The 25,544-nt window shown below is 43.5% G+C and overlaps 1 protein-coding gene across 5 annotated transcripts in view; it reads left to right on the plus strand.

Moving 5' to 3' along the window:
* The window catches only part of ASAP3 (ArfGAP with SH3 domain, ankyrin repeat and PH domain 3), a 66,028-nt gene that overhangs the window by 6,856 nt on the left and 33,628 nt on the right, over window positions 1–25,544 (plus strand). For all 5 annotated transcript variants that reach the window (XM_016190645.2, XM_016190647.2, XM_060205509.1 and 2 more), the window contains 2 exons: window positions 22,016–22,088; window positions 22,172–22,317. In XM_016190645.2, coding sequence (XP_016046131.1) covers window positions 22,016–22,088; window positions 22,172–22,317 — 219 coding nt within the window. The remainder of the gene's footprint in view (window positions 1–22,015; window positions 22,089–22,171; window positions 22,318–25,544) is intronic.

Consider the following 25,544-nt stretch of genomic DNA (forward strand, 5'->3'; position numbering starts at 1 on the left):
ATGCCACTGTTGTCTGTGCCCTGGAACACTCAGTGGCCTCCCGAGTCCATCTGTACTTTTATTCCAGCTCACGTCTCCCTAATAGTGCTGTGTCTCTTTGGCAGCACACATCCTTGATAAAATTTACATCTGTTGTATGAATTACTTTATTAAAATTGGATTTCTCACTGGATTTTGACTTCAAGTGAATTGAATCTATTTTAGAAATAATTTTATTGGTGGATTCGGGTGGTAGTGCAGCGGGTTAAGTGCAGGTGGCACAAAGCTCAAGGACTGGCATAAGGATCCTGGTTTGAGCCTCTGGCTCCCCACCTGCCGGGGAGTTGCTTCATAAGTGGTGACGCAGGTCTGCAGGTGTCTATCTTTCTCTTCCCCTCCTCTCTCCATTTCTCTCTGTCCTATCCAACAACAATGACATCAATAACAACAATAATAACTACAACAATAAAACAAGAAGGGCAACAAAAGGGAAAATAAATAAATAAATATTAAAAAATACTTTTATTTATTCATTATTGGATAGAGACAGAGAAATTGAGAGGGGAGGGGAAATAGAGAGACAGAGAGACACCTGCAGCCTTGCTTCACCACTTGTGAAGCTTTTCCCCTGCAGGTGGGGACTAGGGCCTTGAACCTGGGTCCTTGTGCACTTTAATGTGAGCACTTAACCAAGTGCACCACCACCTGGCCCCTTTTGGAGAATCTAATCTAATCTCATCATTGTAGCTCTAGTATTCTCAGAAAGTATTGGCTAAATAGCAAATACACACAAGAAGAAAATTAAAAGGAGCATTAATGGAGTATAACAGTTTGGGGGTGCTCTAGGTGGGGGCACCAGAGTAGGCAAAGGTTCTGAGGCAATAAAGAAGCTCAAGTATTGGGCCATGAAATAGCTTACTAGGGAAGTCGCCTGCTTTGCCCACACATGGCCTGGGTTCCAGTCCCTACCCCCACAGCACTGAACAAAGCCTCACCGCTATGTTCTTATATATATATATATATTTTTGCAACCAGGGTTATTGCTGGGGCTTGCTACCTGCATAACTGCACCATCTCTTTTTTGATAGAGGATGAAAGAAAAAGGTGGAGAGGGAAAGAAGGAGAGACACTTGGAGCACTTCCCATTGCTTGGGAAGCTTCCCCTCTGCAGAAAGGAACGTGTGTGCTTTACCAGGTGAACCACACCTTGCCTTTTCCTTTTTCTCTCTGAAAAGGTTGACAGTGGTGAAGCCCTTGTGATGACAAAATGAAAACAATAACCTAGAGATTTTGCAGTGTGGAAAGGTGGAAAGAGGGCATATGAACAAATAGAAGAACAACACCAGATGAGCTTGAGAAGGTAGGCAGAGGCTAGATCATGTCCAGAGTATAGGCCCTGGCACCATGTTTGGATTTTGTTGATTTTGCATGTCAAACTAGACAACGTAGTTCCTGTTTTATAAAGGTCATGCCAGCTGCTGTATGGAGACTAGATTAGAGGGGCTGAGAGGACCAGAGAAGTTTTTGTATTTGTTCCTGGAAGAGATGATGGTGGGGTGTCTGTGACCAGCAAAGGGTAGAAGTGGGCCTACTCTAGAGGTATTTTATTTTCAATTTGCTTTTATTTATTTATTTATTTATTTATTGAATAGTGACTGAAATAGAGAGGGAATGCTGGGCTAGCGTTGCGGGTGTTTCTTCCCGGGCACATGCTCTCTGGGTTGGAGAGAACTCGACCGGAGCCAACCTGGGCTGCTGCTTACTCAGCGACGCAGGAGAGGAACCAGGAACTGGTGGCTGAGCAGGAACACAATGCAATTGCCTTTATTGATCAGAGAAAATGCCTTTATATATAATCTCTTTAACCGGAAGTGGCAAGTGGGAAAAGGAAATGGCTAGGAGAGGGGGTGGAGAAAAAGAGCAAAGGTAGCAAGCTTCGATAGCAGCTGTTGCGAAGGTTCTAACCAGTGGGGATTAAACCAATACCCTGCAGGCAGGGTGGGTCTCAGGCAAAACAGTGATTATGTAAATAGACCACAGTGTCAAGCATTGCATAATGACCAACTAGGGAAGGGAAAATAGAGCTCCATTCATGAAGCTTCCCCTCCTGCAAGTGAGAACCAGTGGTTTGAACCTGGGTCCTTGTGTATGGTAACATGTGTGCTCAACCAAGTGTGCCACCATCCGGCCCCCTCTAGAAGTAGTGTGTGTGTGTGTGTGTGTGTGTGTATGTGTGTATGTGTGTATGTGTGTATGTGTGTATGTGTGTGTCCAGGGTTATTGCTGGGACTTGGTGCCAGCATTACGAATCCACTGCTCCTGGAGTCCATTTTTTCCATTTTATTGGATAGGACAGAAAGATATTGAGAGAAGAGGGGAAGATATAGAGGGAGAGAAAAAGATAAACACCTAAAGACCTGCTTCACTGCTGCTTCATCTGCAGCTGGGGAGTCAGGGGCTCAAACCTGGATCCTTGCACAGGTCCTTGCACTTCCTATATACACTCAACCGGATGTGCTACTTCCCGGCCCCCTAGAAGAATTTTCTAAGTAAGAATATCATGGTTTGATGATAGTGCATGTTGGGAGTGGTCAAAAATGTTTCCTATTTTCTAATGAAAGGGTGCATTTTTCTTCTGAGGGAAGATAAATCTGGGAGAACGGGTTTTGGGGGGAAAGTCAGTAATTCTTTTCATACATTTTATAGGTCTTTAGAAACATCCAAGTCAGGTTGTCAAGAAGGCTATTGGGAATAGGAATCTGGAGATCAAAGGAGTATGCCAGAGATATACATTTGAGAGTTGTCAGCTTTGAGATAGCAGGTTTCAAACTTGTCTCTGTATAAGAAGCTCTGGCATCATTCCCAGAGCATCTGATTCAGTAGCTGTAACTTTAGGCTTCTTATTGCTGTAACAAAAACCAACCTGTGCTGCTTTAAACAGAAAAGGAATTCACTGAGAAGGGAATATTTGGTAGTTTACAGAATTTCTGCAGAGCGAGAGGACTGGGGCAAGGCAGCAGGCAAGATGGCAGTTGAAATCTCTCCACTGAGCCAGTTTGGTTTGGACATTGCTGCCACAGAATAAATCTCTTGTGTCACCACTGTCCTCTGGGGACTGGGTACCAATGGAACTTCTCTCTGCTCCTGATTCTATCTGCAGTAGGCCCCTCTGACTGACCAAAACTAACCTACCAGCCCATATCCTATCTGTAAGGGGGGCTAGAAAGGCATTACTTTTTTTTGTTGTTATTGTTAATAGGAGTGTATATTTACACCATTCTCACCACCAAAGGTCTATGTCCTTACCCTCACCCCCCACAGTAAAGCTGAAAATCTACCTTCACCCTCCACCCAGAGTATTTTACTTTGGTACAATACTCCAAACTCAGTCAAATTCTACTTTGCTTTTCCCTGTCTGTTCTTCTTTCTCAGCTTCTGTATATGAGTGGGATCATCCTATACTCATCTTTCTCTTTCTGGCTTACCTCTCTTAACATAATTCCTTCTAGCTCCATCTAAGATGGGTCAGAGAAAGTGAGTTCATTATTCTTTTATTTTTTATATATATTTATTTCCCCTTTTATTACCCTTGTTTTTTTATTATTGTTGTAGTTATTATTGTTGTTGTTATAGATGTCATCCTTGTTGGATAGGACAGAGAGAAATGGAGAGAGGAGGGGAAGACAGAGAGGAGGAGAGAAAGATAGACACCTGCAGACCTGCTTCACTGCCTGTGAAGCGACTCCCCTGCAAGTGGGGAGCTGGGGGCTCGAACTGGAATCCTTAAGCCTGCCCTTGTGCTTGTTGCCACGTGTGCTTAACCCATTGTGCTACCACCCAACTCCAGAGTTCATTATTCTTAACTGGGATTTTTTTTTTGAAATGTAAATATTCCATGTTTCATTTCATTTATTTGCTTATTTATTTTTAACCAGAGCACTGCTCACCTCTGGCTTATATAAGTGGTTTGGGATTTAAAGCCTCAGTCATGAGAATCTGTTTGCATAACCATTATGCTATCTACCCCCCCCCCCAAAGAGTGAGTTCATTATTCTTAATAGCTAACTAGTATTCCAGTATGTATATCTCACAACTTTCTCAGCCATTCATCTGTTATTGGGCACCTGGGTTGCTTCCAAGTTTTGGCTATTATGAATTGTGCTATGAACATAGGTGTACACATATTTTTTTTGGATGGTTGTGACTGAGTCCTTAGGATATATCCCTAGGAGAGAAATTACTGGAAGGTCCATTTCTAGCCTTGTGATGGTTCTCCAGACTGCTCTCCACAGAGTTGGACCAATTGACATTCCTACCAGTAGTGCTAAAGGGTTCCTTTGTCCCCACAGCTTCTCTAGCATTTGTTGCTGCTACTTTTTCTGATGTGTGACATTCTCACAGGAGTGAGATGGTATCTCGTTGTCTGAAAGGCAGTACTTTTATAGGAGACAAGCTCTGGCAAGACTTGCACAGCAGGTCATTTCCCAGATGTAGGGAAGGCTTGACAAAAAATGTCCTCTTTTTCAAATTTTTATTTATTCTTTTTTTTATAGGACAAAGAGAAATTGAGAGGGGAAGAGGAAAGGGGGGAGGAAGGGAGAAAGAGAGACACCTGCAGCACTGCTTCACCACTTGTGATGCTTCCTCCTGCAAGTGGGGACTGGGTATTTGTACCAAGATTCTTGTACATTGTAATGTGTGTGATCCACCAGATGCACCACTGATTAACCCCCCTAAAATGTTGTTCTTTACAGCATATTTTCCAGCATGCAGGAAAGTATCAGGAAATTTGCCTACCCAGCACAGCAGGAAGTGTTTTTGCAGGAGGTCCAGGAACTGTCACATGCACATACGTCACATTAGCTAGTGTTTAAGGCTATAGGAATGGGCACTATCACCAGGGAGAGAGGTAAAGGGGTTCGGACTAAAGCTCTGGATAGCATCAGTATGGAGAGACAGATTTGTATGGCAAGTTGATGAGGAAAGAAGGAAATGACAAGAGTACAGCATCTTCAGAAGCCAGGAGAGGAATGTTTTGTTGAGGGAGAGTAGTAATCAGTTCTGTCAGATGCTGCTAAGATGTCTAGAAGTAAAACAATATAGTAAGGATGTGAGGGTGATTTGGCTGTGACATCTGTAACCCCATTGATCCCATGATTGATCTGGCTGGCTAGGCGGGTGTCCCCTTCCTCCCTCACCACCCCATATGTGACCCTCCTGAAGCTATATGCTCAGCTGAAGAGGACAACCTTCCCCAAATAGAGCCGGACTGGTCATCAGATTGAAGGTATATGAGTAACTACACTCACCTGCTAGAACCTCCAAATAAGCTCTCAAATAATAAAATAAGAAGACACATGACCCTGTGACTTTGGCAACATAGAGGTAGATCATTGGTGACCTTCAGAGCAGGTTTGGTGCTTTTTCTCCCCTCCATACTGATCTGGGCTGAGTTTAGTAGGGGGCAGATCAGAAGCTCTCCTGAGAAAGGAAACAGAGATATGGGATGGTGGTGAGGGACCTGGACCAGGAGAGTTTGCTGGAATGGACTTAGAGCCCAGCTCCACCTGAGCTCAGTTTTTTCCTGGACCAGTCTGCTCCACCAAAGGACAGAGGCCTTCTAGGAGCTGTTGGCTTCAAACCTGGCCCCAGAAAGTTTCCCTGGAATTCAGACTTTGGTGTTTACTTGCTTGTGTGGTATCCAGCAACTGTTTCTGACCACTAAGGTGTCCTCAACTGGGCTTGAGGACTGAAACTGGAAGTTTAAGTCAGAGTAGCAGGAACAGGCTTCTCCCAAAGACAGTTTGATACTATAGTCCTCAGACAGATATTATTGCAGGAAGAGTCCTTCAGTGTGCCTAGTGCTTGGATCCAGAGCATGTGAGGCAGAAGATGTGGGAACATTGTGACTGGGCCTCACTGGGGTTATCAAAGGCTCTTTGAAGGGTATGGGAGGCTGAGCCAGGAACAGCTGCTGTTCTAGCTCCTGTTCTCTAACAGGACTAGTTTCTGACCTTGACTGTGCTTTTAAGAACTTCAAGTACTGCAGTCTCCACCCAGACCTGCTGAATCAGAATCTCCAGGGATGAGACCCAGGCAAGTACTCAAAATTCCCAAATGGTGGAATTTGTTTGGGAGGGAGAGTCCCCCAGGGGACTCTGATGAGCAGTGAGGGTAAAAATTATTCTGATGAGTTATTATGCACCCATATATGGCTAGTAATCCATTAAACTCATTATTTATTGAATACCTGTTGTGTACAATAGGGGATAGTAGATTCTGAGGACATGGAGACAAGACCTCCATCTGGTAAAGAGAAGGTGATTGACCACTGCAGCATGCAGGAATATGGCTGAGGTTTGTGGAGAGAGTCCAGTAACTGAAATCAGACAGAATTAATGGTCATGTCACCTTGTGCAAATGACATGACAACCTTTCCAAATTTCAGTTTGCTCATTTATAAACATTTCTAAGGGATCACATAAAAAGCATCTAGCATATATATGCACATAACAGATACACACTGGTTTTTAAAAAATTCACTTTTACTAAGAACTCAAGTGTGCTAGTACTTGGGTGAGCTAAGGAGCTCAGAACCACACAGAGGAAAAAGGAAGATAATTGCAAAGGGATGAGGTCATTATTGCAAGATGAGAGCTAACGTTGTGCAGTCCAGGCACCAATGCCAAAAAAAAGAACCTTATATACCTTCCAGTTTTCTGGGAATGACTGAGTTCAGTTCTGGACAAGGCAGGTTCTCCTCTTTGCTCTGACCTCTCTGTTCTCTCCCTTACAGCAAATGTTTGTTGATGGCATGTCAAAGATTCTGACTGCATGTTATTATCCTCTGTGTTGCTGTGAGGTAGATGTTTGAAAAGTTAAGATAAAATTCATGTAAGGTTCACCTTATTTATTTATTTATTCCCTTTTGTTGGTCTTGTTGTTTTATTGTTGTAGTTATTATTGTTGTTGTTATTGATGTCATGGTTGTTGGATACGACAGAGAGAAATGGAGAGGGGGAGAAAAAGATAGATACCTGCAGACCTGCTTCACTGCCTGTGAAGCGACTTCCCTGCAAGTGGGGAGCCGGGGGCTCGAACCAGGATTCTTATGCCGGTCCTTGAGCTTTGTGCCACCTGTGATTAACCTGCTGCTCTACCACCTCATCCCCCAAAGTTCACCTTTTTATTTATATTTATTTATTTATTTACTACCACCAGAATTATTGTTGGGGCTTTGTGTCTGGCCAATGACTTCACCACTCTCAGTGACTTTCCCCCCCCTTTTTGATAGAGAGGGGAGGGAGATAGAAGGAGAAACACCTGCAACATTGCTTCACCATTCAGTAAGCTTCCATCCTGAGGGTGAGGACTTTGGACTTGAACCCTGGTTCTCATATATGGTAATCTGTGCACTCTACCACATGTAACACTACCCAGTCCCATTTATTTTTTAAGATTTATTTATTTATTTATGTATTTATGAAAGAGGACAGATGAAAGAGAACCAGAGCATCACTTTGGCATTTGCAATATCTGGGATTGAACTCAGGACTTCATACTTGACAGCCCAATGCTTTATCTACCTCCAGGGCTACAAGACTCACCATTTTAAAGTTGATAAGTGGTCTTTATTGACAGTGTTGTGCAGTTATCACCATATCCAATTTCAGAATATTTCCACTAACTACCACTACCACCCTTCCTCCCCTCCCCCCCAAAAAAAGGAAGAGAGAAAGAAAGGTACTGCTTCGTTGACAGTCACTTATCTTGTACCTGGCAACTTTCTGTACCTATGGATTTGACTGATCTGGACATCTTATACCCATGGACTCTCCCAAAAGGTAGCCTTTCATGCCTAGGTTTTTTTTTTTAAATTTTAAGTTAGCATCATGTTTTCAGGGTTCCTGCATGTGCATGGGTTGCTTTAAAAGCAGTAGCAAATATACCAGGTGGTGTTGTAATCATTCCAGTAACCCCCACAAAGAAAGGTAGGCACTGAGATGAAATGGCTTAAGTAAACAACACACATGTTGCTTGGGCAATATTTGGGAGCTTCTTAGAGTACTGAAAAATTACTCACTGATTGTCTGAGATTCAAATATAACTTGTACATTCCTTGTTTATTTTTGCTAAATCCGACAACTCTGCTAACAGTAATTGGCAGAGCAAGGGTTTCAACTTGGGCTGTTCAAAGCACTTGGGAATACCTTACCTCTCACTCCACTACCAAGGACTTTGACTTAACAGGTTTGAGAGAGGCTCTGGCCTCATTATTTAGTGCTCTAGCTAATTTCCCTGGGCAGCCTACACATACAGAGATGGTGTCTTCCAGGCATAGTAGTGACAATTCAGTCCTCCTTGTATGCCAAGCACTGGGATTGACAGTTAAATGCCTGGTCATTTTCAGTCCTGTGAGATGGGTGCTGTTCCATTTGACAGATGGGGAAAGGAAGGCTCAGAGAAACAGCCTTTAGCCCTAGATCACACAGCTAAGAGTACAGGAACCAGAATATGGATCTCAGAAGTGTGATGTAAAAGCCAGTGTTCTTGATCCCTGTTGCCTTTTCTGCATTCCTACAGGGCTTTGCTAATATATCTGTTCACTCATTTACTCACCCATTAATCCTACAAAAATCCACTGCTGCTCATGCTCTGGACCCTGTGCTGGCAGCCCTGAATACAAAGCCAAGTGAGCTGATCCCTGCCCTTCCAGTTTTGTGTCTGACTACAGAGAAGTCAGACAAGAAACATGACAAATCAGTAGTGGGCACAGAGTTGCATAAAGGTGGGGATGGGCTCTGTGGCAGGGGGGCAGTTCTGTTGTAGTAGGAAGAGCTGTTTTTCAAGCTGAGTCAGGACAGATGAAGTGTTTACTAGGCAAAAGGGGGAAAGGTTTTCTATGCGGTAGGAGCAGCAGGAGCAAAGGTCTATCTATTGGAACATATTGGAGAAATTGCAAAAATCTGCATGGGGCCAATGTTTAAGGGATGAGTGGTGGATAGCTAGCCCAAGTAGGGGACAGGGAGGGACTCCTCCAGGCCAAGAAGAGCACCTTAAGGATAGGAGGCACAGCACCCTTTGCTGTTCTGTCTGGGAGGGCATTCCAGCTTTCCCCAGGCTGGGGTGGATTCCAGGGCTCTGGGCCAGGGTTCAGACGGGAATCTTCAGTGGAGTTTTTGCCTTCTTACCTCATCTCTGCTGAGAAGTCTCCTGAGAAAAATCCCAGCCAGGAAACGTAGGGTTTTCAGAGACCTCTGTGTCCATAAAGGGTGGGGCTCCCTTCCTGAAACTCCTCCATCCCCACTTCCCACCACACTGCAAGGGGCAGCTACTAAGGCTGAGTGACAAGGCCATATAGGTTCCCAGCCTGGGGAGACATCTCTGGGGACCCAGGGCCAGTCATGAGCTCCAACAGTGCAGGGTGGAAAACAACAAGAAGTAAAGAGAACCCGAAATAATATATGTGAGAGATGGCAGAAGTCTTCCATGACACAGCCCCACCCCACCCCCTTCCTAACGAGGAGCAGGAGACTGGGCAAGGTCACACCAGCTCCTAGGGCTGGCCCTGGGACTTGGTTTCCAAGACTTTGCAGTGTAACTGAGGCAGGAGCTGAGGACAGGCAGGCAGAGCTATGGCCCCTTCCTCCTGGGTAATGTCAAGGGGAACTAGAAGATCTTATTTCCTTAGGTACCTCCTTCTGACTCCTGAGACCGTGTGTTTGGGGATAGGGTAGGGGGAGTACTTGTTCAGTTAAAAACCATTTAGAAACTTCTGCTTCTTTTGGTGGCTAAGATTGGAGCAGGTTTGCAGGGGATTTGTAACTTTCACTCTGAGTCCCAGAGCATTAACCCAGAAGAGGGCTTAGAGGCCAAGCAGGAGCCAAAGAGACAGCACAGCAACTTATACAATAGATTTTCAAGTCTGAGCCTTTGACATGCCAAATTCAGTACCTGTCATATAAGCCAGAGCCAAGCAGTACTCTAGTTAAAAAATAAAATTAACGGGGGCCGGGTGGTCGTGCCTTGGGTTAAGGGCACAGAGTACAAAGTACAAGGACATGCACAAGGATTCTAGTTCGAGTCCCAGACTCCCCACCTGGGGGGGGGGGGATTGCTTCACAAGTGGTGAAGCAGGTCTGCAGGTGTCTCTCTTTCTCTCCCCCTCTCTACCTCCCCTCCCCTCTCAATTTCTCTCTGTCTTATCAAAAAAAAAAAAAAAAAGCCGCCAGGAGCAGTGGATTTGTAGTGCAGGCACTGAGCTCCAGTGACAACCCTGGAGGAAAAAAAATAATTAATTAATTGTGCAGATGGGGAAACTGAGGCACAGAAGGAGCAAGGAACTTGCAGAGCTAGGCCTAAAATTCAGATCCTCCTCATCTTCCAGTCCAGGGTACTGGGTCATGATCCAGCATGTACCATGTTCTGCTCATGCCGGAAGTCACTTCACTCAAAATGTTTCTGCCTTTCCTTTCAAGATACCTTAGGAAAAGATGTGGCCTAATTAAGAAAACCAAATTTTTAGTGTGGTGCTGGTGATTGAACTTGAAGTTTCACACATGTGCTCTACTATTGAGCCAGTCACTTGCCTGACCCTTTTTTTTTTAAAGATTTTTTTTAAAACATTTTTTAGATTTATTTTCTAGTATTTATTTATGTATTTATTATTTATTCCCTTTTGTTGCCCTTGTTGTTTTTTATTGTTGTGGTTATTATTTATGTTGTTGTTGTTGGGTAGGACAGAGAGAAATGGAGAGAGGAGGGAAAGACAGAGGGGGAGAGAAAGATAGATACTTGCAGACCTGCTTCATCACTTGTGAAGCAACTCCCCTGCAGGTGGGGAGCCGGGGTCTCAAACTGGGGTCCTTACCCAAGTCCTTGCACTTCACACCATGTGCGCTTAACCCGCTGCGCTACGCCCGACTCCCTTTTTAAAGATTTTTTTAAAAAGATTTATTTATTTTCTTTTGCTGCCCTTGTTGTTTTATTGTTGTAGTTATTATTGTTGTTATTATTGATGTTGTCTTTGTTGTATAGGACAGAGAAATGGAGAGAGGAGGGGAAGACAGAGAGTGGGAGAGAAAGACACCTGCAGACCTGCTTCACCGCTTGTGAAGCGACTCCCCTGCATGTGGGGAGCTGGGGGCTCGAACCAGGATCCTTATGCCAGTCCTTGCACTTTGAGCCATGTGTGCTTAACCCACTGTGCTACCGCCTAACTTTCCCCAATTTTTATTTTATATGTTTACTGAGAGAGAGAGGAAGGGGCGATTGGAACAGTGGTAGGGAAGAAGAAGGAGAAAGGGAGACACCAAAGCACCCCTCTACCATCCATTTTTGGTCTTCATGTGGTGCTGGGGATTAATGGAACCCATAGTCTCATGCATAGAACGCATGCAGTGTACCCAGTAAACTATTTCCCTGCCCCCCAAGTCATTGATATCATCTTCCTAGCAATTCTTATAGAAATAGCACGGATTTGGAGAGGTGGGGCTTACCTTATGGTTTACTGCAGTGCAGTGTGGAAATGAGAGAGGGCCTAGAACTGACTTCAACTATTTGCAGAGCTTTTGCATAAACTTGAAACCTAGCATTAGCTTCCTTATCTGCAAAATGTTAATGACTACCTCACAGGGTTGTTGAGAGGAGTAAACAAGGCAACAAAAATAAAGTTACTAGCCTAGAGAAATTTCCAGTATGTGAGGTGATGATTAGATTCATGTTAGGGAGTATTATTCTGGGAGCTTGAAGTCCAGGTCCTTCCTGTCGGGTGATCTGTTTTTGGACTGGGCTGTACTCTCTAGACACCTGTCACACCTTGGGAGAAGGCTTCATTCCATCTGGACATGAGTCTGCATCAAGCCCTTGAGTTGATCTCTCTGTAATAATTTATCAAGCCATTATTGGAAAATGTATTTTATTTTGGATACAGACAGAGAGAAATAGTTCTCTAATAGGGAGGAATAGAGAAGGAAAGAGGGACACACCTCCAGTGCTGCTTCACCACTCATGAAGCTTTCCCCTTGCAGATGGGATCCAAGGGGCTTGAACTGGATTCTTGTCAATATGTATGGTCAACCAGGTGCACCACCACCTGGCCCCTAAAAATATTTTTAAAAAATAATTATTTACTTCATTTTAATGAGATAGAGACAAAGGAAGACCAGAGCATAGTTTAGCTCTGGCTTAAGGTGGTGCTAGGGATTGAACCTGTAACCTCAGAGCCTTAGCCTGGAAAGTCTTTTGCATAACCATTATGCTATCTCCTCAGGCTAAAAACATGTTTTTAGTGACCTGGGAAGTGGTGCAATAGATAAGGTGTTGGACTGTAAGCATGAAGTCTTGAGTTCGATCCCCAGCATTGTGTGTGCCAGAGTGATGCTCTAGAACTCGTCCTTCCACTCATTAAAAATAAATAAATCTTCAAGTCCTTGAAGATTTATTTATTTATCCATAAATATTTGTTGATTTTATTTATTTTTAAATGTTTGTAAACTCTTTTTTTATATTTACCCTTTTGTTGCCCTTGTTTTTTTATTGTTGTTGTAGTTACTGTTGTTGTCATTGTTATTGATGTTGTCATTGTTAAATAGGACAGAGAGAAATTGAGAGAGGAGGGAGAGTGACTCCCCTGAGGAGGGGAGCCGGAGGCTTGAACCGGGATTCTTAAGCTGGCCCTTGCACTTCATGCCACATGCGCTTAACCTGCTGCACTACCACCAGACTCCCTATTTATTGTTTATTTTAAATAGAGAGAGATAGTGAAAGAGACCACTGCACCAAAACTTCTTTCAGGGCAGTGGGGCTGGGCTCAAACCTCGGTTGTACATATGGCAAAGCAGCATACTATCCAAGTGAGCTATTTCACTAGCTCAGTGATTTATTTATTTATGAGAGAGACAAAGAACCAGAGCATCACTCTGCCATATGGAGTACTGGGAGGGGTTAAACTCCAAACCTCATGCTCACAAGTCAGACACTCTACTCACTGTACCACCTCCTAGGCCACCAAGTTGCTCATCTCTTACTCAGAATACTACAGGAGTATTCTCCATCACTTATGGGTGAAAACCTAGAGGTTTGGATTAAAAACATGGACTTTGGCACCCAACACTTTTAGACTGAATTTAAGTTCTCCCACTTACTAGTTGTGAGGGCAGAGCCTGGGCAAGTGCCCTTGCTTCTCCTGGCCTCAGTTTCCTCATCAGCAAACCTCCTCTGGGTGTTGAAAGGATAATATGAAACAATATAAAATCTGTGAAGTGCTTAGAAGACATCTTGGCATGTGGTAGTGATAGAGAAGCATCTGTTAGGGGGTCAGGCAGTAGCACACACATAGTACAAATGAAAGGACCCGCACTAGGATCCCTGTTCCAGCCCCCAGCTCCCCACCTGGGGGGGGGGGGGTTGCTTCACAAGCGGTGACACTGGTCTGCAGGTGTCTTTCTGTTCCTCCCCTCTCAACTTTTCTCTGTCCTATAAAGTAAAAATGGGAAAAATGGCCTCTAGGAGCAGTAGATTCATAGTGTAGGCATTAATCCCCAGCAATAACCCTGGAGGCAAAAAAGAGAGAGAAGTATCTGTTCAGGGCTTGTTTTTTTTAGCACTGTTTCCCAGTGGGTCACTTCAGACCCAGATGTGCCTTGAGGCCTTAGTATGCTACTTCCCCATTGACCCTCCATTAAGTGCCTGGCTGTTTGCCAAATGTGCTGAGTGCTCAGGGATTCTGCAGGGACGCTTCACTCAGAATCATCAGCTTTCCTGCTTTGTTCTACCACTACCTCCTCATTTTTCTGAACAAGTTTCATTTTATCTCAGGCTGAGATGTATCCTCCTTGTCTCCCATGTTTTAGCCAACTGGTTCTTGAATTGTTATTTCTGTCTGATTGAGCTGTGACTCTTCACCTATACAGGGCCTGGGATACAGCCAGGCACCCAGTCAGTGTGATGAGCTCCTTCTCTGTGCAAGTGACTGCTGGAGACTCACTTGGGGACGTGGGTGGGCAGGTTTGCACAGCCTGGATTCCAGAGTTGACAGCCACTGAGGGAGTGGAGCTGAGCCAGGATTGTTCTGGAAGTGGGGTTACAGCAAATGCTTCTGTGCCCAACCCTTTCTTCCTGTTTGTGGCCACCCAAGAAGGGTCCTATGGGGGCTCCCTGCCTTCCTCTGGATTTGAAAATTGTGCAGATGATTAAGAAAACAAAAACTAAGAGCAAGACATGTGCAGGCTACCTCATTTCCACAGGCTTCACACTTTCCCATTCCATATATGATTTGATTCTCAGTGGAACCAAAGGCCCAGAGAGGTTAGTGACTTGGTCAGGATTATGGAACCAGTAAGGAATTAGATGCAAAGTCATTTAATTCCATGTCCTATGATCATATATATATTTTTAATAGTTATTTACAAGATTATAAGGCAATGGGGTATATTTCTATACCACTCCCACCACCAAAGATCTGTGCCTACATCCCCCACTCCAGCAGTAACCACCATAGTTCTCCCAAGGTCATAGATATTGGTTGACTATATATATAGTCTTTTTTTGAAGTTCATGTGTTTTAATTCTCTTTATCTTACTTATTTTTTTATTTCTTTATTGGGGTAATTAATGTTTTACAGTACATGCATAACATTTCTCATTTTTCCACACAATAGTACAACCCCCACTAGGTCTTTTGCCACCTTGTTCCAGGCCCTGAACTCCCCCACCCTCCACCCCAAAGTCTTTTACTTTGGTGCAATACACCAACTCTAATCCAAGTTCTTCTTAGTGTTTTCCCTTCTGATCTTGTTTTTCAACTTCTGCCTACGAACAAGATCATCCTATATTGATCCATATGTTTCTACCTTATTTCACTTAACATGATTTCTTCAAGCTCCATCCAAGATGGGCTGAAAATGGTGAAATCACCATTTTCAATCTGAAAATGTCCAAATCACCATTTTCACTCTGAAAATGTCCAATAGTTCTAGTTTATCTATCTCTTCATTTAGCTTCTTCACTTCTTTATTGATTTTCTGCCTAGATGATCTGTCAGGTTGAGAGTGGGGTGTGTAAGTCCCCTACTATTTTTTTTTAATATCTACTTATTTATTCCCTTTTGTTTCCCTTGTTGTTTTATTGTAGTTATTATTGATATCATTGTTGTTGGATAGGACAGAGAGAAATGGAGAGAGGGAGGGAAGACAGAGCGGGAGAGAAAGATAGACACCTGCAGACCTGCTTCACCACTTGTGAAGTGACTCCCTTTCAGGTGGGGAGCCAGGGGCTCAAACTGGGATCCTTATGCTGGTCCTTGTGCTTTGTGCCACCTGCGCTTAACCCACTGCACTACCACCCAACTCACGAGTCCACTCCTATGATTATGTTGCTGTTAATATATTGCTGTAGCTCTTTCAGCAGATGTTTGATGTATTTAGATGGCCTCTCCTTGGGTTCATAGATGTTGATAATCATTAAGTCAATCTTGATTGATTGATCCTTTGAGCACTAAGTAATGTCCATCCCTATCTTTTTAAATTTTATTTATTTTAAAGTCTATCATGTCAGACTGAGCATAACTGTTCCTGCCCCTTTTTTTGTTGGCCAAAAAATGGGCAGAAACATTTTTGATGGTAGTTTTCCATCCTTTCACTCTGGGTCTGTGTTTGTCTTGCTGAGTTAGGTGGGATTCCTGCTGACAACATATGGTTGTGTTGTGTTTTCTGATCCCTCTTCCTACTCTGTGCCTTTTAATAGGTGAATTCATGCTGTTGTTTAATTGATATTATAGATTGTGCCATTATTGAAGATTTTTAAAGTGTTCTGATATATGGCATGTTTATGGTGATCGGATTGTTTGGAGACCTTTCAGAACTTCTTTCAGGGAAGGCTTCATGATAGTTGATTCTTTCAACTGTTGCTTGTCTGAGAAGGTTTTTATGCCTCCATCTAGTCTGAATGACAGTCTAGCAGCATACAGTAGTCTTAGTTGAAAGCCTTTTTCATTGAGCACTCAATAGGTATCTTACCATTCTCTTCTGGCCTGTAGTGTTTGTGTAGAGAAGTCTGCTGCTTATCTTATGGGTTTTCCTCTGTAGGTGACTCTTTGTTTTTCTCTTGCAGCCTTCAGGATTCTTTATTCATCCTTATTCCTTTCCATTCTAAATATGATGTGTCTTGGTATCTTTAAGTCTGGGTTAATTCTGTTTGGGACCCTCTGGGCTTCTCGAACCTTAATCTCTTTTATGTTGTCTAGACTAGATAAGTTCTCAGCTGTTATGTCCTGTAGAATGTTTTCTTCCCCTCCCTCTCTTTCTTCCTCTGGTAAGCTAAAAATGCATATATTATTTCTTTTGAAGTCATCCCATAGGTCTCTGTTGTTGTTTTAAGTATCTCTTGATCTCTTTTTGAGATCTTTTCTTTTTTAATTGTCTCTAATTAGTCCTCGATCTTGCTAATTCTGTTTTTGGCCTCACTTATTCTACTCTCTCTCCCCTCTATTTTTTTCTGTAGCTCAGCTATTTGTTACCTTGTTGTGATACTGTATTAGCTTGTTCAATTAGTTCTGCTCTTAGCTCAGCTATTTCAGCTTTCAGCTCTCTAATTCCTTCAAGATAGTGCTTTCTTTCAGAGACTCTGCTGTTTCTGCATTTCTGATGACTATTCTTTCGAACTCTTTCCTCACACCTGTGACTAATTCCTTAGCTAGTATTTGGATGTTGACCTCAGTTTCCTGTGTTTCTACCTTTGGGGGGGCTTTTAGCTGGACTTTTGTCCTGATTCATTTATCCAATGTTTCTCCTTGGTTTAACCATTATTATAGTGTGTTATGAGGTCCCTTTCAGTAGTTTTCAAAGTACTGATCACTCTTGCCTGGATTGACTTGTGTCTAAGTAAGGTACTTAAGGGGTTCACAGTTGTGGAAATTAACAGTTGTGTAGGGAAATTGTGAGGATGTGGTAGAGCCTGGCAGGGCTTGACCTGAAGGTTGTGTCTAACCTGTTAGTCTCTCTGTCTCTGTGGAGAGGTTGAACAAGGGGGACACGGGAACCTCAAAAGGTTGCCCCATCATATCAGACTTCCTACCTCACAAAGCACCCTGCATTTTTCTGCCTTCAGGAGCTCAGCATTCCTTAAAACAATAAGCCAGCTCCCCCTGCTCCACCCTGCATTCCTTAATACTATGTCCCCTCCTTTTATTATCTACATATCAATCTTCTGCTTTGTCTAACAAATGACTTAAGGCCTCCACCCTATTCTTCTCATTTTATATATTATTTTTTTACCCTCAAGTCCAGAGGGTATTATTAATCCTACCAGTTTAACCCCTTAGCAGTTGCTAAGGAAGCCCCCTACCATCCCCAGCTCCTTTTACCTTTCTATGCCCCTTTCCTAACCATGTATGATATTGTCAAGCCACTTCCATTTCTGACTTGTCTTTGCCCTTTTCTGGTTGGAGAGGCAGGCTGGCAGACAGGATGGCTGACGCCGGCCATTGCTGTTTGTGCCATGTGGCTTAATCAGATGTGCTACCGCCCGACTCTGGGATGCTCGAATGAATAAAGATTTGAATTGCCTTGCCACCAAGAGCTTGGTTCCTGGGTCATATCTCTCTCTCTCTCTCTCTCTAGGTTGACACAGTTGTTTCAGTGTTATCTCAATCCTTGAGTTGAAACACTGTGGCTGTTAAAGCCTCTTTTGTTCTTTTTCTTCCCTGTAGGCTATGGTAGCCTGAGGGCTTTTGAATTATAAGTAGGTTTTTTTTTAGCTTAATCACTCACTCCTGATCAAGAAATAAATCAGGGTGGGGGAGAGATAGCACAGTGGTTATGCAAAGAGACTCCCATACCTCAAGGTTGCAAAGTTCCAGGCTCAGTTCAGCTTCTCTGCCAAGCCAGGCAGCACTGCTGGGCCCTTTGAGTTTCTAAACAAGTTTATAGTCTGTAGGTTCTGAGGCAGTTATTCACTATGTTCTCATCAGGAGAACAATGTGGAGAGGCTCGCTCTACACAGCCCCACCACTAGACCACTGGGATATAGATCTTCTCCTGAGTTTCCTGGTCAGTTTTCTGCCCCCCCCCCCATGACAGCACAGGGCCTCCCCCCTGCCTCTGAGGGCAGTAGCAATGGAGACTCACAGTTGCATCTGGTGAGTCTTAGGGAGTCCTCTCTTCCCTTCAGCAATCTTTTTGTTGGTAAAACAGACTGGAGGTGGCGCCTCAACTGGCAAACTGCCAGACTGTTACCAGCCACTCGGGAGTAGATATGGGCTTTAGCCCCAGGAATCTCTCCTGAGGCTCCTCTCTGTCCACGAACCACACTTGTTTTCATTCACTGGTGACTTGATGGGTTCCCAAAGTAGTCCTAGTTTCATCTTGTTGCAGTTTCAGGTTTTATATTCCTTGTTCTTTAAAGTTTCTCAACTGGGTAGAGCTGGAGGTCTGGGCAAAGTTGTGGTCTCTGGGTGCCCTAGTGATTTGGTAGGTTCCTAGAGTAGTTCCAGTCCTGTCTTGTTATGGTCCCAAGTGATCTCCTTTGATATTCCTAGTTGAGCGAGGAGAGGAGAGAAGTGCAGCTCCCCACTTATGATTGAAAGCACCCCTTTGATGTCATTCACTTCCTTATATACTTCACTATAATCACTGCCTGACCTATTTATTTAGTCCCAAAGGAAACATATTCTTTTTTTTTTTAATTACTTAGTAGTCCACTGAATATGTGTCCCATGACTATATATATATGTATGACTTGAATTAGTGATTTTTATTCCATTGTTAAAGGCTTTCTCCCCAAACTCTAAGTATTCTTCATAGGACCATTCCCCACCCACCCACCACCAGCATTTTCAACTTTTAAATCAGGAAAGTGAAAAGGCATGTATGCCATTTGGGCAAAGATGATTGCCCCATGTGGAAGCTGATGCCCATTTTTAATTACTTCTAAGGGCCACCTTCACTTGCTTTCTAAGCCACACTTACAGCTATTACAACTTCTGGTGTCCTTCCTTTTTCCTTTACCCTCTTAGATAAGGGGAAAAGTACCTGACTTCCTTTTATGTTCTCCAAATTCTCTTCTTTCTCAGTAATGTGCAAAAACAAAGGTTCCTGGTCACAAAAGTTCTGGGTCTCAGTGGAACTGGGGTTCAGAGCCCTCTGGTCACCTTCCCCTAATAGCTTGCCCTCTGGGAGTATGGACCAAAATCCTTTTTGGAGTGCAAAAGGAAGGAGTTTTGGCATTTGTAATTGCTACTCCACTGGACATGAACATTGGCTAGTGGATCCATACCCCTAGCTTGTCTCTATCTTTCACTGGAGGGGTAGGTCTCTAGAGAGGTGAGGTTCAGGGATACATTGGGTGTTTTCTGCCTAGGGAGGTCAGGGTGGGATTTTAGCATCTGAAAGTTGGTGAATTAGCAGCAGTAAGATATAGAACAGGACAAAATGTTTAATAAACAAGGTCTAAAGAATAGGGCAAAAGCTAATGAGAATAGGGACCAAGAAGCTAGTATGTCTATTTTAGGTATATTCTCAGCAACTCAGGATAGTAATCTTTGCTTGAGCCTGTTAGTTTAACATGAAGGTGGACTAGAAATACTGTCTGGGATAATGGTGTCATAGTGGAGAATAGAACTTGAAAACTGGGCTAGGGCAGAGAATGGCTCCCAAATTTGAAAAAAGTATATAAAAACAATTAATTGTTTATCATGTCAATCTTATTCAGGGTCCATGTATATTCATATTTAGCAAAGGAGACTATATGACCTTTGAACAGCCCTGCTAGTCTGAGTTTACAGTCTATGGTCACAGCTGGGAACATTCAAGGGTATATATGTTATAGGACAGTCTTCCTTGAGTGGCAAAGTAGGATGGCCCAGCCCCCCTTTAGAGTGGGGCAGTCCTTGCCATTTCTAATTTGTAGTGAGGGTAAGATCCTGGATCGGCCCACAAAGGGGCTAATGAGATTCTTCTGTTTTTTCTATTTCATGGCATTTTTGTAATTTGGCCATAGACGTTGGTGATTGATGCCATTAGCTAACAAGTCAGCCTTGACCTTTTTCTGTCTCTTTCTCCCATTCCCCAAGGACCTTCCTGCTTAGCTTTCGCCTTCAAATGGTCTTGACCCTCAGGCCCTCAGAGTGACTTCTCTAACTACCCCTTCTTCCAGCCAATCCCTCTCTAGTCATTAAAGGGGCTAGTTCTATATATTAAGGACTAATTTTGTGTAACGTAGTACAGTAGTTCCCAACTGTTCTTAATATAAGAACCTCTTGTCTTTGATTAACTTGAACTGTAAAAATTTTCAAATTCATTCAGTTTCAACAACTTAATATTTTCCAACTTTATTTCACTTTTTCTTATGATGGAGACTTTGGAATATTCACAGAAGCACTAGAGAACGCTAACCCTTCACTGACCCATATTCCAGTTCTGCAATTCCCCCTTATCCACCAAACATTATATTGTAATTTAAAATTATTTTTTAAATTTATTTATTGGAGGATTAATGGTTTACTGTTGACAGTAAAATATAATAGTTTGCACATGTATAACATTCCCCATTTTTCCACATAACAATTCAACCCCCACTAGGTTCTTCTCCACCATCATGATCTAGGACCCAAACCCTCCCTCCCACCCCAGAGTCTTACTTTGGTGCAATGGAATACTACTCAGCTGTAAAAAATGGTGACTTCACCGTTTTCAGCCGATCTTGGATGGACCTTGAAAAAATTATGTTGAGTGAAATAAGTCAGAAACAGAAGGATGAATATGGGATGATCTCACTCTCAGGCAGAAGTTGGCATATTGGAGTTTTTTTTTTATTTATTTACTTGTTATTGGATAGAAACACAGAGAAATTGAGAGGTGAGGAAGAAATAGAGAGGGAAAGAGACAGAGAGAAACCTACAATCCTGCTTCACCACTCCTGAAGCTTTCTTCCTGCATGTGGGGACCAGGGGTTTGAACCCAGGTCCTTGAGCACTGTAATATGTGCACTTAACCAGCTGCACCACTGCCTGCCCCCCCCCCATGATGTTTTTTAAATCTCTCTGGAACTTGTTCATATCTTTAACTGTGACAGTTTTTTTTTTAAGTGAAGTCATAATATCTTAAATTAATTACCTCATAGCTTTCCCTTTTCAATTTTCAAGGTAGGGACCAAGGAGTTTGTTGGATGTGTGGTTTCCCATCTGGATCCTTAAGGACTATAGAGGTGTCTGTGTTTTTGTCTCTTGTCTTCATCTCCCCAGTAAAAGTGTCTTAGTTCTTTAGTTGATTCAAATGTGACCCCCCAGTATTCCTAAGTCCTTGACTTTCTGCAACCCCCAGATGGACCTCTGCTGGTCCCAAATATGTCTTAAGTTCATATACAGGCAAAAGAATGCTAGATTTCTAGTCCCCATAGGAAAAATATCTGGAATTTCATGCAATTCTCAAACACCAGTAGCAGCTGTAAATAATGATCATAAACGACCAGGAATGTAGCTCAGTTATAGAGCTCATGAGGCCTTGGGTTGAATCGCCAGCATGATAGTATCCTAGTCTCTCTCTCCTTGCCTTCATATGACTGTTTATAGAGCTTAGGATCTACTAATCAGGCATTCCTCCCATCAGAGTCAGGAACCTAGAGATGTTGACATTTTGCCAAACATTTTGTACATTCATCAAACTATTTAATTCTCCCAGCAACTCCATACTGTCACCCCCTTTGGAAGACAAGGCACCCAAGACCCAGAAATTACAGATGCATCTAGACTGACTTGCTAGTTAGTTCCAGAGTAGATTTTCAAAGCCACATTGCTTTACCTTTATATGGGAGTTGGAGAGAAAAGTCTGTACTTCCTGGAGTGGCGTGACTGGTCTGTGGATTCGGGGTCCTCTGTATTGAAGACAGTAGTCTATTTATGTTTAGTGGAGTTGCAGGGGGAGCCTCGAGGAGTTTCACAGGACAACATAATTCTTAAGTTTGTGTGTGGAGGGTGCATCGTGGAGTCTGGTACCCCCCTCCCAAATGAGCACCCCTGAGCTCTGCCCTTGTTTGCTTCCAGATCCTAGAAGGAGACCAAGCCATCCTGCAGAGAATAAAGAAGGCTGTGCGGATGATCCACAGCTCTGGCCTTGGTGAGTGAGCCTGCCTGCTGCCTGGTAGCCCCTTTCCCAGCTCCAGTTCAGAGCTAACTCTATCCCCCTCCCTTCCTCCATAGGCCATGTGGAGAATGAGGAGCAATACCAAGAGGCAGTGGAGTCCTTAGGCAACAGCCACCTGTCCCAGAATAGCCATGAACTGTCCACAGGCTTCCTGAACTTGTCTGTGTTCACTCGAGAGGTGGCTGCACTTTTCAAGAACTTGGTGAGATTCCACCCTTCTGTCACCCAGCCCTTGCCCCAGGACCTGGGTAAATCTAATGGACCTGAGTTGGTTTCTACCCTTCTTCCATGTTGCCCTTAATCTAGTCTCGCTTGACTTCCTCTGACCTCAGGTTCCTTCTAGCTCAAATCCCACTTTGTATTCTCTTTCTTTCTTTCTTTCTTTCTTTCTTTTTCTTTTCTTTTCTTTTCTTTTCTTTTCTTTTCTTTTTTTCTCCAGGGTTATCACTGGGGCTCAGTGCCTACAGTGTGAATCCACTGCTCCTATGGTCATTTTTTAAAGATTTTTTTGGCATAGGACAGAGAGAAATTGAGAGGAGAGGGGTAGATAGAGAGGGAGAGAGAAAGATAGACACCCGCAGACCTGCTTCACCACTTGTGAGGTGACCTCCCTGCAGGTGGGGAGCCAGGGCTTCAAACCGGGTTCATTGCTCAGATCCTTGTGCTTCATACTATGTGTGCTTAGCCCAGCATGCCACTGCCCAGCCCCCTGTATTCTTTTTTTCTCTCTGAATTCTCACCACATCTTCGCTGACTCTGTCCTTCCTGCCCTCCTTTTTCTTTTCTTTGATGAGTACCCAGGTACAGGGGGACTTACAGTGGGAAAGAGCCCCATACAGATGAGGAGTGGGTTCTCAAAAGGATGTTAGAAAGAAGGGAGTTCCTGTCTCTCTCTCTCTGGAACTCTGGGTTTCCTGTCTTGACACCTCTCCTCACCCTCCTTTGTCCACTGCTCTCCCTCCTGCATCTGCTTTATACTTAAAGCCAAGAACCTACCTGGCCTCAACAAGCCTGACAGCTTCTGCAAGGTGAGTCCAGTGGCCTCAGATTCCTTCCCACTAACTCTTTTAGTGATTGCCTCCTCTCCCATCTCCAAGTCCCTGACTCCTGACCACCTCCAGTTACAAGCTCTCATGTATAATTTAATGGTTCAGGTATGTTAATTTTTGATTTGGAAGCACAGCTCATGGAACTAGGCTTACTGTGGCCCTCACTTTGCAGGCTAGGACACTAGGTTAAGGAACAAGCCAGAGGGTATTCTACTGTATTTGAACCCAGATTATTTGGCTCCAGCATAACCCCAGCTATACTGTGTCAAGAAAGCCCCTCTTACTCCAGATTCCATGACCTTTTCTTTCTTCTTCTTCTCCTCCTCCTCCTCCTCCTCCTTCTTCTTCTTCTTCTTCCTCCTCTTCTTCCTCTTCTTCTTCTCCTTCTCCTCCTCCTCCTCCTCCTTCTCCTCCTTCTTCTTCTTCTTCTTCTTCTTCTTCTTCTTCTTCTTCTTCTACTTTTTTTTGCACTAGGATTATTGCTGGGATTTGGTGCCTGCAATAATCCATCACTCTCAACAACCATTTTTCTGTTTCTTTCTTTTTGAAAGAGGATGAAATATGGAGAAAGAGAGAGAAGGAGAAGCACCTGTAGCACCGCTCCACCATTTGCAGTAATAGAAGAAAAAGAAAAACACTTATCTTTTATTGTTATTGTCACCTGGGCTTCATTACCCAGGGATAACTGTTTCAGATAGAAAGAGAGAAACAGAGAGAGGGAAAGGCACAACAGCACTGAAACTTGCTCCACTGTGGTTTGTGTTAGAGTGGAACCTGGAATGTGCACATGACAAAGCAGTGCACAGGAGAGCTAGTGTGTAGGCTCCAAGTTCTATAACTTTTAGACCAGTTCTCAAGTCTCAGTCCCACCCAACAGCCTGCTTGGCTGACAGAGACTGCATTATCAGTATCAGGCAGTTTATTTAATGGTTAAACAGCTGGATCTCAGATTTAGACTTGTACTTCAAACCCCTTTCTACGTTTCACCATGTGTGTCAGCCCATATCTGTCTTGACCCCAGCTCTTTGATTTATAAAATTGAGATAATAGTGGAACCTACCTCACAGAGTACAATGAAGGTTATGCAAGTACCTTAAGCAAGCACGTGGTGAGCTGATGTTGCCATCTGCCATTACCCTATCTCTTCACACAGCACTGCCATGCACATTGCCTGCATGTGGGAAGAAGGCCTTTAGTGGTGCTGGAATTCAGCTGAATTAGTAACCACATTTAACTTTACCTCTCCTCCTGCCCACTTTAGTAAAGTGGGTGTTTACTGAGTATCTTCACCATGGTAGGCATGGTACAAGGGGCTGGTGATACTTTCTGAGTCAAAAAGCCAATTTAGTAGGGGAGATATAGAATGGCACCAAGAAATACCAGCAAATCCACAAGCTGGGTGGTTGGGCCAGAAGTTTCTGTGGTTCAAAAAAGGGCAAGTTGATCTATCTCTTTTCTCCTCTCTATCCCACTTCCCTCTCTCTCATTTTCACTCTCTCCTACCAAATAAAGCTAAAAAAAAGGGGCAAGTCATCACTGGGGAAATAGTTCATCTGGTAGAGTGAAGGACTTGCATGCCTGAGACCCTCCCTAGAGTGCTGGGGTGATGCTTTGCCTTCCTTCTCATGTGAAATTCTCCAAATATGTCTCGTATAGAAAATCTAAAGGTGACTGGGGAGAGAGCATAATAGTATGTGAAGACTTTTGTGCCTGGGGCTCCAGTGACTTAGGTTCAATCCCCAGCACCATCAAAAGCCAGAATTGAGCAGTGCTGTGTGTGTGTGTGGAGGGGGGAGGGGGACACGACAACAACAACAACAAAAAACTTTTGTGCCTGAGGTACCAAAGATTGCAAATTCAATACCCAGTACCACCATAAGCCAGAACTGAACAGCACTCTGGTAAAAAATAAATGAATAAGTAAAATCTAAAAGGTCAGGAATATAGCTCATTTGGATAATGTGCCTGCTATGCCATTTGTACAACCCAAGTTCAGATCTAGCCCCCACTGCATTGGAGGAAACTTTGGTGCTGTAGTGTTTTTCACACACTCTTTCACAGCTCTTTATTTATTTATTTATTTATTTGTTTGTTTGTTTATTTCTAATATTTATTTATTTATTTATTTTCCCTTTTTGTTGCCATTGTTTTTTATTGTTGTTGTAGTTATTGTTGTTATTGATGTCATCATTGTTAGATAGGACAGATAGAAATGGAGAAAGGAGGGGAAGACAGAGAGGGGAGAGAAAGATGGACACCTGCAGACCTGCTTCACCGCCTGTGAAGCGACTCCCCTGCAGGTGGGGAGGCAGGGGCTCAAACCAAGATCCGAATCACCGGTCCTTGTGCTTCATGCCACATGCACTTAACCCACTGCGCT

Source organism: Erinaceus europaeus, chromosome 13 (genome assembly GCF_950295315.1).
Source record: "Erinaceus europaeus chromosome 13, mEriEur2.1, whole genome shotgun sequence".
Classification (NCBI taxonomy): Eukaryota; Metazoa; Chordata; class Mammalia; order Eulipotyphla; family Erinaceidae; genus Erinaceus; species Erinaceus europaeus.